Genomic DNA, 17,986 nt, shown 5'->3' on the forward strand with positions numbered 1-17,986 from the left:
GGCTGGAGAAAAAAAATAGTTGCCTTCTTCCCATACGAACAAATGAAGTAAACAAAGCCAAGTTAAGTGCTTCTTCAATTTCCACATACTGTTAGAAGGATTAACAGTAACTCTGTGTCCTCTCATACAGAGACAGTATTAATAAATGTACACATACTACAGTATGCACAATATCACAGAAAAACTACATGGGATTTCCTAGTTTCGTATCATATTGGGACTAAGGATTGGGTTCTGTTTCAGTTCCTTGAAGGTGGTCTGCAAAGAAGTAGAGCATGAAGTTGAGAGGAGAACATTACAGTAATGAGACTCGCAAGCAAACTGAAGAAAACTAAGTAGCATCCATCTCACAAAACGGAGAAAGGTTAAAAGCTTCACCACACACATGTAAAATCCGGAAGTGCTTAAAATAAGAAAAGGCCCCCCAAGAAACAAAACCTAAAACCCCAAAGTACACACTGTCATACTTTCAAAAGCAAAAACTATCAGACTCTCCATAAATTTAATGGGCCATAAATCAAATACATGCAAGTATAAAAAGAATTTTATATTGGGAAAATTATTTTTGTCTCCCCACAGAAGGGCAATTACCTTATCCTTTAGCAAAATTTCATATGTTGTTAAGAGTATGTTAAATTTCAATCGTTTGGTCTGTGGATGCATCCATTCATGAGTTCTTATCTACAAAAATAAACAAGTGAATTATAAGCTGCAGAAAAAAGGTCTTGCTGACTTGAATAATTTTAAATACTAAAACAATGTAGATATTTAATAACATAAAACAATATGATAACAAAACAGAAGAACAACATACACATATAGCATTTATATATATAAGTGTGTATATATATATATTAACATGTATACATTTTATACATAATTATGTACACATACATATATACATACATATACATACATATACATACATAACCATACAGGAACTTTTTACTTTAATGTGTAAGATTACTAACATTAACAAACCAGCAACCTTTCAGGAAATAAAACAAGATCATGACTGGTTGTCTTACATACGTATTTTCACTATATCCACCTAAATAATCACATGGCAGAAGACAGCTGGTTTTCAAATGCAAGACAAAATTTTTAATTCTGTTGACTATTAAGCAGAAAGGATATCTCTCACACGCATTTATATGAGATCAAAATCCAAGCTTTCAATTTACATTTTCACATTTTAAAGACACATGGCTTCGGCAAATACTTGCTCAGTCCCAATCAAAATATTTGAGACACGCAGATGATAAGAATATGAAGTATGTTTTGTTTATGTACAAGACCTTCCAGTGACAAGGAGAAATACTCACCATATTTCTACTAGTTATGTCGCCTAAGTAAACTACAGCATTCATCTGAGGAGCCCAGGTTTGAATCTCTCTTTGCCAAGACGTCAAAGTAGAAAGTGGCACAACCAACAAGAAAGGCCCATACAATTGATGCTCGTGAAACAGATAGTTCAGAAAAGAAATTGTTTGTATTGTTTTACCCAGACCCATTTCATCTGCGAGAATACAGCTATTCCCTCTAAAAAAGAGAAAAAAAAACCACAAGAAAGGAACAAAGTTATTTAGAGAATGCGTGAAGATGGGAAAGGCTTGGATAAAAAGAAATTATTATCTTTTGAGCATAAAACCTACTCACAAAAGTTTCCAACATTTTTGCTACTATACATTTGGAAGAAATTTATTTACATTGTTTTTCCATAAAAAGATTTCCAACCCTTCCTACTCTCTTAAATTAACAAAAAGGTTGCAAGTAGTCCTCCTGAGTTTAATTTTAAAAGTTTAACATTAATGTTGACATTCCAGAAATGTTTGTTTGGGTTTTCTCATTTTACTGTTTTAGGTTTGTTGGTGGTTTTAGAAATACAACTTATTCCATTGAAACTAAAAGCAAAGTAATGACATATCTTAGCTGGTTTTTGTTGAGAATGGCCACAGAATGATAATTTTGGTACTACTTAGAGCAAAACCAGTCCCTTCAGACCTCTACTTTGACCTTACAGTATGAAAGTCTCCAACTTAAAAAAAAACCCCATCCAACAGAAGAAAACATTTCAAAACTTTACAAATGCTTGCAACTTATAAACAAATTTTAGACTACTTACTTGCACCATGAGTGAGCAAGCCAATTCAACCCATTTAACTGATAATCTCTTAACTCTAAACCTTCGTGTCCTCCAATGTAAGATGGTTGCTTCTTTAGTGCAACAAACCGTGGCCTTTGTTTTAGAACCTGTGAAAAGCAAGTTGATCATCAGTCAATGATTGAACTGTTACTGATCGAAATTACTGAAAGATCTTACTATAGAAAAAGTAACAGATGGTATTTACTAGGTCATCATCTCTAGCTTTTATCCATCAACGTAAAAAAGGCCATATAAGAACACCAAGTAAGCAAGCTGAAACTAGCTTGATTGCTAATCTAAATGTCACAACGTGAGTGACATTAACTCACTCAAAGTTTTCTTTTAAAATAAACCCACTTCTGAATGCTAGGAAAAATGCAGAGGACTGGTATCCACAAAACCTACTCTCAGTAGTGCTATTGTCCATCCATCCTACTATATCTCATTATTGGTACTCTGAAAAAACTTCCAAAAAAATTAGTAATATTTATTTGATATGTAGATTTTAAAAAATAATTCACATTTCTACCATTGTAATTGATGTGGTAGCTTGAACTTGGCCAGGAGCCAAGCTGCCACACAACTGCTTACTCACTTCTCATCCTAGAGGGACAAGAGAGAGAAATGAAATGGCAAAAGTGAGAAAAAAATCGTGGGTCAAAATAAGGAGTCTAGTGGGTAAAGGAAAAGCACCCACCCTATCAAAACAAAAAAACCCACAGAAAAAAAAACACACAAGTGACAGAATGTGAGCCACATATCTATTCACCAGCTCTGATAACCAACAATCTCCAGGCAACAGGCAGCCCCTGCTCAGCCCACTCAATTTACTCTTGAGTAAGACATTAAATTGCATCAAGCACCTCTTTGGTTATCTGGGGTTCAGCCGTTACTGGTGTGTTCCCTCCTGGTCTGCTCATGGTGGGGATGACACAATAGGACACAGAGAAGGCACTGTGCAAGTGCTGTCCAGCAACAGGCAATATCTGTTACCAAAACCATTTAGGTCACATATCTAAACCACAGACTGCAAAGGCTGCTACGAAGGAAGTTAACCCTATCCCAGTCAGACCCAATACAACTGATTATAAATCCATTGCAAATTACCTACTCACCTTGCAGTCTTTAAAGGGAGTGGTCTTGGATTGATTTCTGCTGAAGTACTCATCAATGCGTGCCTGAAACTTTTTGGCAATGAGAGCTCCATCTTCCCAGCTACATTCAGAGTAAGGCAGACCTTGCCACTTACAATAGTAGTCTGGATAACCAGCAGCTGACTTCTGATTTGAATGAGCTGCAAAAATGCATCAGAGATCTGATCAGCACTGTACTTCTGTACTATAGGAAAACATTCATTTTAGGTACATACAATACAATAGAATACAACAGAATACAATTGTACGATGTTGTATTGTACAATACAACAGAAGCTAGACCCATACAGACAGCCTGACAGCTCTTCCCTTTACCTGAAATTTTGTTTTGGATTACAAGGTTTGTGATATCAGTATTTTACACTTCTTAACTACAACTACAAGAGCACTGAGAACATACAGAATCCCTGACATTGATTTCTGTCCACAAGTTTGTAACATACCAATTATTCTTTCTACTATCTGGTATTGTTTATGTAGATCATCTGTAAGCTCCTGCTGGCAGTTGTAATACTCCACATCTTCTGGAGAAGCGTTTTTCAGCCTGCAGAGGGAATTAATTTACAACACTTATTATACCATATATTTCTAAAACTTATAAAATTCAGCAACTCTATAGCTCTGAATGTAATCATCCCACAAATCTTGCCTGGAAAGCTTTTTTGAGGGAAACTTAAAAATCCCTACTACAAAATGGCTGTGTCTGGCCTAAGTGCCTCACCATATATACCGAAATATAATTATTGCTGAAAGTAAGTATTCTCCATTAGCTGCTTGACTAGTACAACTGGTAGCTGTAGTAGCTGTGTCTCTGGATAAGCAGTACACTTTACAAGTTATTTTCATGGAAAAGTAGTCAGGGTGGCTCACTCTGTAAGAATCCATCTAATGATTAGTTGCTAAAAATCCCACCAGCATTCACTGATTATATTAAACATACTAATAAAACTGGACATCAAAGAGGTGACTTTAAAATGTGTATATTTCTTCAGGTTTTTATTCTCAAGCTTCAACCTCAGGTTTCAGTAAAGAAAATTGAATTCTTCACAGTAACCTGACACAGGTAATACACCAAGAAAATACTGATCCTTGCAGCAATTCCTGAAGAACTCAAATCAAAGTATAATGGAAAAATTACTAAAAACTATAATTCATTATTTATTTTTAAACACTACCCATCTTGTTAAAACTCCATTTATACCACACAGACACACACACATACAGTCTTCCCATTGCACAGGCACTCAAATTTCTATCCTCAAAACCAGGTAACAGGTCTCAGAAACACAACAGAGTATCTATAGTGTTTCAAAATAAGTATCATAAAAATAAAAGATTCACCATCGTTTTGTTTCCTGATCCTTTTTCTTGTAATTGTCCAGCTTCTTCATTCCTTTAACATTTTGTTGCTTCAGTGTTTCCTCAGTTTCCCAAGTGTTATGGATGTGTGACCAGCCTTTCCATTTAATAAGATACTGTACTTCTGCTGGCTCCTTTGATTTTTCAAACCCAGCATTTGGGTCACCATCTGCCTCAACTGCATATATTGTGGTCGCAGCACCTGTGGCTGAGAAAGAAACCACATCATATGCCTTGAGTAAGTGTGCATTGTTAATCAGTTAGAAATGTAGTAAAGTAATTCGTGGTAATTTTAGATGAGCATATATTTGACTAGTGTCTATTGCACTCATGTCACTACTGTTATTTGAAAGATTACGATGTAAATATATTAACACATGCACAAATAGTCAAGGGAATCAAAACAGCAACCAAAACTTCCAGATCTAACCTGCAATATCTTATCTTTCCTCATGAGAATTTTATTTGTATTCCTGGTTTTGAAAGCAGTCACTAGGGAATGCCACACTAACACTGCTTGTCATCTTTCTTGCTGCTTGATGTCACTATTCTTATCTCTGAGCATAAAGAAGACATCTGATGTTATGTCTGAGCCTCAAGACATGAAAAACCTACTAACAGGGACACTATAAATCTCCTGCTTACTAAACAAGTTTGTTGCTTGCCCTACCTCTGTTATCTTATGAGGTAAAAATTATAAAGTACAGATTAACTACAGACTGTATCGTAGCTGCAGCACACCAGCAGCAGGAAATGGGCTCATTTTGGTGAGGACAGGATACAGAATCACAGAATATTCTGAGCTGGGAGGGACCTACAAGGATTATGGACTCCAGCTCTTATGCCTGTACAGGGATCAAACCCATAACCCTGGCATTATTAGCACCCAGCTCTAACCAAGAGAGCTAATCTCAGTGGTGTTGATAAGGAAATGAGACCAGCAAGCTGCTGGAGCAGATAAAGTCACAGAGAGGCAACGCCAAAAAGTCGCAACATTATCTGAGCAGGAAGAATGAAGAAGTTTAGTTCCTAAGGCTTTGACCACAGCAGTAACACCATACACTGGGGCAGGATATGGGATGGCATGGGAGAGGGAATTTGAGAGAAAGAAGAGTACAAGCTCTGAGAAGGGCCAATAACTTTAGATGATAAGTGTAATTAATGGGGAAAGGTAGCCCTGAAGTGCAAGGGGCTCCACATTTGGGTGGTGTTTTTTCATGTGTTTTGTTTTCATAATTAAGAATTCTAGTATGGGAGAACTGGTTACTTGGGACAAGGAGCAGGCTGAAGTACTCAGTAACTGTTTTGCCTCAGTCTTCACCAGCAAGTGACTCAGCCACACCAGGGTGGAAAAGGCAGGGAGGGAATCGGAGAAGGAGAATCACCCACCCAAGAATCACCCCAAGATCAGATTTCAGACCAATTAAGGTAACTGAAAGTGCACAAGTCCATGGAACATGATGAGATACATCAACAGGTCCTGAGGGAACTGGCAGAGGGAATAGCTACGCCACTACCATAACTTTTGAGGTCACGGTGGTGCAGGGAAGTTCACAGTGACTGGAAGAAGAGAAATATAAACTCTCCATTTTTGAAAAAGGGAAAAAGGAAGACCCCAGGCTCTGGGGATGCCATAAGAAGGATGTGGGCTTGCTGGAGTACATCTAGAGGAGGCCACCAAGATGGTAAGAGTGCTAGAACATCTATGGTATGAAAACAGACTGAAAGTGCGGGCTGTTATGCCAGGAGAAGAGAAGGCTCTAGGGAGGACTTACAGCATCTTCTAGAACCTAAAGGAGGCTATAAGAAGGCTGGAGAGGGACTTCATAAAGGGCATGCAGTAGTAGGACAAAGGGTAATGACTTTAAACTGCAGGACAGTAGGTTTAGATTAGGTATTGGGAAGAATTCTTTGCTACGAGGGGGGTGAGACACCATAACTGGTTGCCCAGTTACACCCAGAGAAGGTGTTGATTTGTTGATTCGCTATGCCTGGAAGTTAAGTGTTCAAGGCCAGGTTGGATGCATACCTGCCAACGGCAGAGAAATTGGAATTAGCTGATCTTTGAGGTCTCTTCCAACCATTCTATGAGTCTACGATTTTAAATTGTAAACACAAACACAAAGCAGAATTCTAGATACCATTGCAATTTTAGATGCATTTTTATTAGCCATTCCACATTGTTCTGTAGTCATTGTTCTGTATTTGTACTGCAGTAACTGAAATCACGATTTCAGTGGTCCAGCCTTGCCAACACTGTCTTTCAATGTTCAGACCACTAGTCAGCTCTCCCATCTAGTCTACTTTCTCCACTGCATTGTACATAATTTGTACTGATCAAGTACCACTGAACTGTACAGTGTCATAACAATATGGTGTGCATTTATGCAACACCGAGCTATCTTCCATCCAATTTTTATTTTCTACTTAGGTATGCAATTTCTCTGTATTTTATTCTGCAATACTTAGATGGGAATAGGATATTTCTTACAAATATGAAAGGTGAAACAGTATGACTTCTTTAAAGTTTTGTAACTTTAAAACTATTGCTCTTTAACCTATAGCTAAGAATATGCGTTGAAGTTGCACCACGATCTTTACAAGGATCTTAAAAAAACTTAAAAAAAAATACCTCCTTTACGGCCAACTCGACTATCCATAAATTTCTCTATAGTTTCAAATTCATCTTCTTCAGGTTGTGGAACATCTTCTCCACAAACTTCTAGCAAATCATCAGAATCCGTCTTGGTTTCTTCAGCTTCTTTGTAACTAATGTTGACTGTTGCCTGGCGACGAGATCCCCTCTTATCATAATCATCATCCTCCTCCTCATCATCATCATCCTCTGATGAATCAAGTTGCCTCTTTTTTGGTCCTGTACTCTTTTTCCCACTTTTTGGCTTAATTCTTGAAGACAATAGTGTATGACATAACAATGATGTTTTAACAGGGACAACAATAAATCTTCTGCATTGTTTTCTGAATACATGTACTGAATGAATGTTCAACTACTCTGCTTTCATTTAAAGCAGACAGAAAACAGTATTCACTAGAAAGCATTAATACATTATCATATTATGTATTTTTTTAAAAAAAAGGTGTGGGGCTTTTTTCTCAGTAAGTATTACTGTTTTCAGTCACATATAGTAGTAGTAAATACTCAATTGCTTTTTAGAAATAGTGCCAGAGTATTCAAATGCCAAACTTCTTACCTGGTTGGAGGTTTCCGGCTTTTGACCTTGTTTTTTGGCTCATAGTCAGATTCGCTCTCTTCACAGCTGCTTTTCTCCCTGTCTTCCTCAGATTCCGAATCTGAACCAGTTCCCGATACTGACCCTGATCCTGACATTTGCCAGTCTTCACTGTAAATTATGAAAGACAAAACAGTAATTTCGTGTTGTTGCATTTTCTAGAACTGTTATTAATCCACGACAAATCTACTGTAATCTCAAGACTCTTCACAGAAATAGAAATCTTGTAACAGTTATTTCAGTTGATGAGACAGAAAATTGCCCTCAGTGAATATTAAATAAGTAAAAAAATGCCCAATGGCATCAAAGGGATATGGACTAAGTTTTCTGTTCTCAAGAGGTAGATTGAAAATCTAAAGTAGCAACAAAAATCTGGATTTCTATATAAGTTTCATCATGAAGAAATGAGTTAATGCACATTAAGAAAACAAAGCACTTAACAAGTCTACCTGGAAAGATACATATTCATCAGAAGCTAGACATGTTCAAATCATAAAGTCCTATCATACTGTATTCTGGAGAGTCCCTCACTGTCTAATGCCTATGGTCTCTGTGGCCCATGTAAAGAATCAGCAGCTTGGGCATGAGAATTGAAAAATAACAGAGGCAGATTTGAGAAACACAGAAAAACCTGAACTGCAGCAACTGGTGAGTGGCAGTGGCTCCCAAAAGCTCCCACTAAACGCTCACATCAGTGCTTCACAGCCAGGTAAGCTACCATGAGTAAGACACTTGTGACTGAGTAGCAGGATTCTCCGGTTTCTCCTCAACTGAGATTTTTTGACTTTATGATGGGAAAGATGAGGTACAGTATCTTGATTCAAACTCTGACTTTATACAAGAAAATTCAACCTTAATAGCTTAATTAACAATTTAATAAAGTTATGTAATATCAAAACTGCAACTTTTAAGCATGTCCAAGGAAAGGAAAAAAGAAACAAAAGCAACCCCACAAAAATCTAAAATAAAAGCCATCTGGGATTAACTAAGGGATTCTACCTTGAATTTGCTTTGAGGCAATCTATTTAAGTAGTTTCCCACCTCCACAAGAATTTTTATGGAGGGCCTCCAACCCAAAAGTAAACTACAATAAGGTATTTTAGAAACAAAAGCAGTGATGAATGTTTTCAAACAATATTGCAGACTCTTCTGCTGAGAAACTAGTGTAATAGAGATGATAATTTGAGAGTTTATTTTAAAATTACAAAATGAAAATGAAAGAACAAGACAAATTAAAAGGAGAACTTAAGCATTTCAGAGTGAGGAAATCAAGCATAAGCTACAAGCATCTGTCTCTATGATAAAAAATGTGTTCTATTACTTAGGAAAATATCTTACTCTTTGTGTTTTTTCTTCTTGGTTTCACTGGATGAGTCATCTGCTGAATCTTCACTACTTGAGGAGTCCTGCAGGGGAAGGAAATAAACCAAAGTCAATTAATTATTACAAAAAGAATAAAGTACTTCTAACAAGTAGATTTTGAAAAGATATATCACTTTCAAATTGTAGGCATATTATTTGTATTTTACCCTCTACATGCCTTGCAGTTTAGCTGTTAGAATACTGCTATTGTTTTTTGTATTCATCCATCTATGAATGCACTGTGCCAATACTGCTCTGGAGAACACTGCATTCCCATCTTAAAAAATCAACACTGTGCCTACATAAACACAGTCATAGGGTAAGCTGCTCCACATTAATCAAGATAATGTCTCTGTAAAAATCCTAATGAAACTTCCTACCCTTAAGAGCTTTTTCATCTTCCGTATTTGTTCACATTAAAACACCAATTTAAGAAATTTTGAGAATTGCATGTTCCTTTATTCTTTACAACAGAAGAAACAACAAGAACCCTCAAAGCAGATTTTCTTGAGGCCAAACTCATTGTCTTAAATTTAGTTTTAGAATAACTTTTATCCTGAAAAGCATCTTTCTGGAAGAAAATGCTTAACAGCTATAAATTGGTATTTTAATGAAAGGTGATTAAGTTTCCTGTTTGGAAGATAAGCTACTAAATTAGACAAAAACAGAAATCCAACCAAATGAGTGTGACTACATGGCAAAGTCTTTGTAATACAGGACAAAAAGCCTGCTTTACAATAAATTACATTTCGTAGTTCTGACCAGTGTTCTTAAAAAATGTTCCTACTGCAAAAAGTCAACATTTCTTTACCCTATGATTTAGGCTTTGAAATATTTGGAATACAGGCCTCATTCTCAAAATACAAGAATTCTTTTGTAGCAACTATTGCAAGGCTTGTAAAAATTCGTTTTCTATTTCATATGGAATTTCTGAAAAATACAACTGACACCTTTTACAAAAAACACATTGAAAAAATATTTTAGTATTTTTGTTTATCTTTACAAAACTCAAGAAGTTGGAAACACAATTTAAGTCAGTACTGTATGGCTTGATAATTATGTCCAGACAACACTGAATAGCTACCTAAAACCAACACAGAACCAAGACTGATATAATTTTGGGACAACTCACAAGTAACCAGAGATATCTTTACTTTTCTGTATAAAAATGTCAGTTACTTGAATGTTGATTTAATAGACTAACCCCAGGCTTCCTATGCCCACTCAGAGAATATACATTTAATCTATGTAAGTTTATTGCAATGTGTTAGACAATGAGACAGGCTCGTGTACATTTAAAAAATTACATTAATCACCTCTTCTGAAACACTATCTGATGAGGCTGCCTTTTGTTGTTGCTGCTGCTTCTTGAGCACTGCTGATCTTTGCACAGCAAGTATACTCGGACTAGACTTCCAAAACTAAACAGGAATAGAGATGCAAGGGTTAGTTAAACATACTGAAAGTCTCCTTTATTTTCCTAAGCATCTTAATTTTATCAATTAGTAATCAATTCAGTAAAAAACACTGCATTAACTAACAACATCAGACAGTTTTTAAAGTTGTAAGATTTCTACAAAACAGAATGTTATATGCTAATCACCAGAATAATTACTGCAACATGTCTAACCATAGTTGTGTTGGTAATTTTTAAAGCAAAACTTTATGTAAGTACATTTTTAAACTCACACAGATAAACTCTTTCAGATTGCTTAACTGCTATGATTTTGTTTCATACAGTAATACTTAAGTATATTACATGGGAAAAAAATTTAACAGAGAATCCTTAACAGTCTTCATTTCTACGTGTAACTTATCTGTAACTTTCTTCATAAATATGGTATATCACTCCATAAACATGGGAGAGTGCAGGTAATTCTGTCCCACTGGATTGAAGAGATTTCTCAAAAATTTCACCAGTTTTTCCTGCATTTAGCTGACTTACTCATAAAGTTAATTATATGTAAGCTTGAAATTTTTATACATTTATTGATACAATGAAACCAAGCATTAGAGAAACAATGTAAAAACAGATTTTAGGAATAATATTATGTATGTCTTTCTCTTCCATAGTTTCCAGCAGATTAGTGCATTCTTCTGTATGATGAAATTTAGGTAGGATTTTAACTCAAAATACTCACAAATGTGAGAATTTTAAAAGCACAAATTTAAGTACATACATGAGAAACTTGCCCAATGTTTAAGGCAGCAAAGTACATGCTTTCACTACACAATCAAGTTAAAATCTAATTAAGAACACTTCATTAACTTTTTTTATTCTTTAAAAGAACACTGTTCTTTAAAATAATTTTAAAATATTTTTTTAGTATCTCCTTGCCACCCCCCACCAAAGGATTAATTTAGGTATCTTGTTTACCTCAGATCCATCAAGTTTTGGTGGTTTCGATTGAATTTGCTTCTTCTCTCTAGATGTGTCAGACTCTGATTCTGACTGAGTGCCTGACTCTGAACCAGAGTCAGAGTCACTGCTGCCCGACTGGCTGCTGCTTCCATCACTACTGCTTCCAGAGCTTGAACCAGATCCAGAGGCTGATGCTGACCCAGAATCGTCATCTGATCGGCTGCAATGACAAGTCAGTGGGATATTACACAACTGCCAAAGCAACAGGATTAAAAGAACAAAAAAAAGTCACCATAGCTTTACCTATAACTCAACTGTTAAGTTAGATAAGAAAAACAGGTAGCACACAAATGGAGTCAGTCAACTAAGTAAGCTGAATTGAATAAAGCTAAAAATAAACAGGGAATAAGAATTCAAAGAGTAATTAGATACTCAATGTGAAGCCAAAATAAAGCAAAACCATTCAAATTAATACGGCAGTGTCACACAGGGGAATTAAACATGGTAGAAATGCTTTGTGGCCACACAAACTGTTGAGCTTCACCCCCTTCAAAACCCCTGCTCAGCTCCATCAAATGCCACATTAGCCAACGGTTTCATCTACTTCACAAAGTAGACTAAAACAATATTGCCTATCCAATATTGTTTTCCATCTGCATAAATCAGTAGTAATCCTTAAAACAAAAAAAAAAAGCTACACAGATTATGCTCATCTGTTAAAAGGCCAGCACAACATTTGTCAGAGGTAGTATGACTTTTGCCAAAGCACTTTCCTTGGCATACACTTGACCTGACTAAATTATTTTCTCTGTATATTCATTTTACACCAAATTCAATGTAACTGGAACGCACATTAATTAAAGATATGTGTTTTATGACCACTCAAAAACTTTACAGCATTTATTTTTCTAGAACAACTTCACCCAGTAAATGAACTTGAAACTTTAGTAAAATTCCTCAGTAGATTATTACTATATTTCACAGATATCATGAGAAAGAAACACCACATAACAAAACAATTTCAAATTATGTACACACTGACACAAACACTTAAAATCCAGAGCAAACATGAAGTCAGAACTGAAAATGTTAAGGCCAAAACTGTATCAAAGCCCAGCTGATCTCTGCCAGCAAAATTCATCTGGCTGCTGGTCAGCTGGAGGTGAGGTGGGGGAGATTGATCATCTGTGCCAAAATATACTTAACTGACTATTTTAAAACTGCAAAACAAAGCAAAATCACTCCTCTGCTTTTGCTGCCACCAACAGAACTGTGCCAGCAAAGAAGAAATGAAGCTATGCATTAACAGATCCCTGCAAAGTGCACCTCCATCAGCCACCTGCAACCAGCAACCACAAAATAAAGAAGGCCAAAGCGAACACGGCGAAGCTTCCTTACTCTGAAGGGCAAGATGTGGAGAAACTTTGCTACTGGATTCCTTGCACTTGCTGAGGGGAAAGCTGAGAAACAACAAGGCTGTTCCAAGATTTCCAATTTCTTTCATCAAAGTCTTACTTCAGGCATGGTGCCATAACACCAACCTCACTTGCCCAAAAAGCAGGTTACAGAATATGATGCTACTGGAGTTTAAATGACACCAGAAATTAATAGCACTCCACGACTGTCTTCTTAAGAGATTTTCATTGTAATAGAATTTTTGCACACAAATATTGCCTTACCTTAAATACTAGGTGAATTGCACGTTTATAAAACAACCATATTTCTCAGCAAAGCAAAGTGCCATTAAGTACCTGTCAGGGGGACTACAGAAGGCAGCACTAACTGTAAATGAAGACATAGAGAAGAAAACTCAGCATGGAGAGACTCAAGTAAATACTAGCCAAAGTTCTAGTCATAAAAAGTTACCAAAAAATATGTAAATCCTACAGAACCTTGAAGGAGGGAAAAGGAATCAAGTACCTTCATGCGGGACAAGGCTTGCTCAAAGAGGGCAATAATAACGTGGATTACCAAATCAAAAATTTATGCAAAACACTAAGCCATATGGATGGTAATTAAGTTAGCTTTCTATAGAGCAGTAAAATAGTTCACACATACTAATAAAGTGCTAACCATAGGTTCAATTGCCTGTAGAGACAGAGGCAACCTAAACAAAGTGCCTGTTTTCTAAGGTAGCATGGGGAAACTAACACTGTAATAAGACATCTTGGTCAACTTCATAATATTAGAAGACACATCTAAACCAGATACAGAAGAGAATGGTAGAGAGATAACAGAAAAGATGAAAAAAAAATAGTTTACTTAGGTAAGTAAGCAAGGATTACACTGATGAGCTAGAATCACAGAATCATCAAGACTGGAAGAAACCTTCAAGATCATCCAGTGAACCCAGTACTATCACTGTAACTCCTAAACCACATTACTCAGCACCAGACCAAATGCCTCTTGGACACCTCCAGCAATAAACAATTGATAGGAAATTTTAAGCTGTTTGATGTTCTTAACAGGAATTGCGTGGAAGTTCAAAACCAAAGGGACTGAAATAGGGAAAATAAAAGTTTAGTGGATAATACTACTTGCTGTAGCGTTGGATGCAAAGAAACCAGCTAATGTCAAATCTTATTATTTACTATGAGATCAGCTAACTCTCACCTAAGGTATCTGTTAAACAACACCAACACGTCAACACGTGGATATTGATGTAGTATATAGTATATATAGTATTCAAAGAAAAAACACAGGTTCTTTTATCTTGCCAGGTAGCTCTCATTAAAGCTCTGAGTCTGGTAATGAATTCCCATTAGGCTTATGAGAAGGACCAGCAATGTAAGAGCTATTCCATAATCCCTGTTTGTCAAAATAAATTGGCCTGATTTGGAGAAGAACAGTCTAATACAACTCAACTGCATCACACCTCACAGTAACATCTGACAAAGAGTAAAAATCTTAAGTCAATCACACTATTAATAAACGCAAGACTACAAAACAAACCTGCATATAAGTGGAATAGGGAGAGAAATTAGTGAAATTACAAGAAAAAAAAGACAATAAAGTTCACCACAATTTAGATTTAGAGCTGCCCTAATGATACCATGCATGAAGGACAATGTAGGGCCCCTACCAGAGATTAACATATGGTATACAGAACAGAAAAAAACAGTCATATGAAATTCAAAGACTATACATCAATAATATCTTACTAAGCTTTCTTATCCCAGTGTCGAATCAGAATAAGGAGAGGGGAAAAGACAAACTAAGTAGCCTGAAGTAATTTTATAACTAGGGTAACAGCCATGACTTGCAGAAACATTTATGAAAGCTTAGTAATCTATGTCAGTTTACATACATGCACGAAACTTTGAAATTAACTCATAAAAACCACTACAGGAGTTTAAACACACAAGGCTGTTGTGAAGAGCTTACTTCAACTATAATCATCCAAATTAATGCAGCTGTGTGCAACTTGTGTGAACTACAAGTTCTGCCTGTGCACCACCACTATCTTCATGGAACTACAGCACATATTAAAAACATGAGGTAAGAGTAATGAATAGGTGTTCATTTCTACTGAATAGCTAAAATCTTCCCCGTTGACTTGCCACAGGACAAATAACTGATAGGCTCCGAGGGCTGTTTCTTTTATCGTATATTTTCATACACTGTTCCAACCTGAAACTTGGATGCACAAACTCTACGAAGACAGCACTGTAAGTCTGAAACCTAAAGCTCTTCTTTGCAAAGGAGTCAGAAAGTCGAACAATAAATAAGCTCTGCCTAAAGACAAATTGCAGATCTTTAAGACGGTACAGACAAGCAGCACGGCATGAGACGTTAACACCTACAAATGCCCAATAGCTGCAACAGTCATCAAAGGATTTAACATTCCTCCAGAGAAATATGAAGGATTTGAACCAACAGTAACAGTAATGGGGCACAAAAGGCAAAAAATACACCCATAGTAAGAACTACAGTAAGGTTTAGGGCTCAGTTTTCAGTGTGTGAAGCATTTTCAGTATTAGAGAGAAATTAGTATTTTTCTTTCTATCTTTTAAGTCAAAGATCCAAAAGAGAACACGTTTACGCCAACACCAAAATACTATACACTTCTGGATGCATATTGACCCTTTGCTTTTCCTTTACTTAAAAAAAAACAAACATTTGTCTAGCATGTTCAATGATAATATTTTGTATAACACAGCAGTGTAAAGAAAACGTTTTTGTATCAACACAACAATAAAAAACTCTCTATTGTCTAACTGGACTAGCTATTCAAACAGAAATTGAATGGAATTTTTCAGCTTCAGAATTAGTTCCTAATTAAAGCTCTGTATACACAAGGCAGACAGAAAGAATAGTTGATTATCAACTGTTTCCTCTGTTTCTTCACATATCTCACACAAAGCAGTTTTAGGCCAATATCAAACCCAACTAATGATTCACTTCAGATATAAAGGAGCACCTCGTTTTTTACAAAACACCTGTAAGAAACCAGCAGCAATGAAGTAAAAACTCAGACTTATGTAACTTTTTCTAAAAATGAAGAAATCCACCAAAATACGCACATATGTAAAGAGGAGGATAAAGAATCACGTTTCCTCTCACAACAAATGGAAGAGTGAAAAGCACCTATTTTCTAGCTATGTGTCTTAAACAGCATCCATAATGAAAAAATGAGGCAGTGAAAATGAAATCTTACTGAAAACCCAGTGAAGTAGCTCTTTTTCATTTCAACTTCTATTCAGCACAGATACTAGCAGTTTACTATATCATATCAATTTAACACACAGGGACTAATGACTTCTATCACTTTGCCTCTGCAGATGTAACATCACTGGGACATTATCTGTACTTTTTATTTTTGTTCCACGTACAGAGCTGACCTAAACAAAACTTAACAATGAGTCATTGCTTGGAATTATCACAGGAGCCAGAGTGACCCTGGACTTAACAGAGAAACTATCTCTTGAAGACAAAAACAATCCATACTACAAAAGGATGTGAGGAAAGCCAGGATTTACCTAAAGGCTTTATCATGCTCTAAGGAGCCAGGCTTTTAGCTGCAGCATTTGCCCTAAGGTGTTCTTTGAAAGAGAAACAGCTTCCTCCTCTCCCAGCCTCACCACACTTCTCTGAGGAGACAAAACTGGCACATGGATACAAGGGTTTTTAAAGAGGAGCACATACAACCAGGAGGTGTGCAAGACAACTCACGGGGGTACATAAAAAATACACTGGAACTGATATTTTGATTTACTTTTATCTAAAACAAAATCAAAAAATCCCACCCAAACCCAAAACAAAGTAACAACCCACTAAATTAAAAGAAACTAAAAACCAGAACAAAACAACAACCAAAAAAAAAACCAAGAAAGAAAGAAAACCCCAAACCGCAAATTCAACTCTTATAAACATTCTAGTATTTAATACATGGTTACATGGTTTGACACTTGTAAGCTTACTCAGCCCATACATCTTATGGGCTGGTGTCACATAGGGCAGCTGAGCAGCCCTGGCAGAAGTATGTGCTCCATAACACAGATGGATGACAGTGGTGCGATTACTCCATTCCTTTTGTGTGCAGTGAGATAGACCACAGTTTGTCTCTGCCTGTTGAGGTGGATTAACGGATAGCATTACTTAGTTTTAACCAAACTAAACCCTACAGAATGAAGAAGTGATTTAAAAAGAGTCTTGTAAGGAAACAATGGACTGAAGGTACTGTGAATGCATGTGAAAAGAAAATGGCAGCACTGACACTTCTACTGGAGTACAAGCTCTTCATAAGCCACACTCCAAGGCAACAGCCAATGAGAATTTAATGACATCTGGCAATAAGCTGAATTAAAGAAAATTTCAGTTATCAAGACTATTCAAAATATTACTTACCAATGTTAATAATTACCCTTACCCTAAATGTGTATCATATCTTGAGGTATTAGGCAATGGTAGGATGAAACCACCACAATTAGCAAGATATCAGAAAACTAACCATTCAGAACACAAAGATAAGCCTTCATTTTTTCCAGCAACGTTTCAAGTAACGCAATAGTCATCTTGTAGTTCAAAAAATGTCCCTCAATTTACTGATAAATGTTTAGCAGTCTGCTCTCAGGTTATCTTACATAAGATCAAGGATAAAAAAATTACATGCCATCAGAGAACTAAGTTTTTATTGCTTAAAAATAACTGAAATAATGCACAGAAAACTACAGTGACAAACTGAAGCACATTTCTTTGTCAGCAAGCACTGTTGAAAGACACTTAGAAAACACTGCTGAAGATTTGAAGAAACAAGTATTAGAACAAATCATCCATTTCAGGAGGTTTGCTCCATGGTTGGATGAAAGTACAGATGCTTCTAACAGGTCCCAAATTCAGGACTCTGAATTCA

The 17,986-nt window shown here is 36.3% G+C and overlaps 1 protein-coding gene across 2 annotated transcripts in view; it reads right to left on the reverse strand.

The window, feature by feature from the left end:
* CHD1 (chromodomain helicase DNA binding protein 1) overlaps positions 1-17,986 on the reverse strand; it is a 55,166-nt gene that overhangs the window by 24,417 nt on the left and 12,763 nt on the right. For both annotated transcript variants that reach the window (XM_063421995.1, XM_063421994.1), the window contains exons 3-13: positions 11,650-11,854; positions 10,589-10,693; positions 9,249-9,316; positions 7,872-8,021; positions 7,292-7,566; positions 4,642-4,867; positions 3,744-3,844; positions 3,262-3,440; positions 2,126-2,253; positions 1,326-1,542; positions 592-681 (exon numbers count right to left, since the gene is read on the reverse strand). In XM_063421995.1, the coding sequence (XP_063278065.1) occupies positions 592-681; positions 1,326-1,542; positions 2,126-2,253; positions 3,262-3,440; positions 3,744-3,844; positions 4,642-4,867; positions 7,292-7,566; positions 7,872-8,021; positions 9,249-9,316; positions 10,589-10,693; positions 11,650-11,854 (1,744 nt within the window). The remainder of the gene's footprint in view (positions 1-591; positions 682-1,325; positions 1,543-2,125; positions 2,254-3,261; positions 3,441-3,743; positions 3,845-4,641; positions 4,868-7,291; positions 7,567-7,871; positions 8,022-9,248; positions 9,317-10,588; positions 10,694-11,649; positions 11,855-17,986) is intronic.

Source organism: Prinia subflava, chromosome Z (genome assembly GCF_021018805.1).
Source record: "Prinia subflava isolate CZ2003 ecotype Zambia chromosome Z, Cam_Psub_1.2, whole genome shotgun sequence".
Taxonomy (NCBI): Eukaryota; Metazoa; Chordata; class Aves; order Passeriformes; family Cisticolidae; genus Prinia; species Prinia subflava.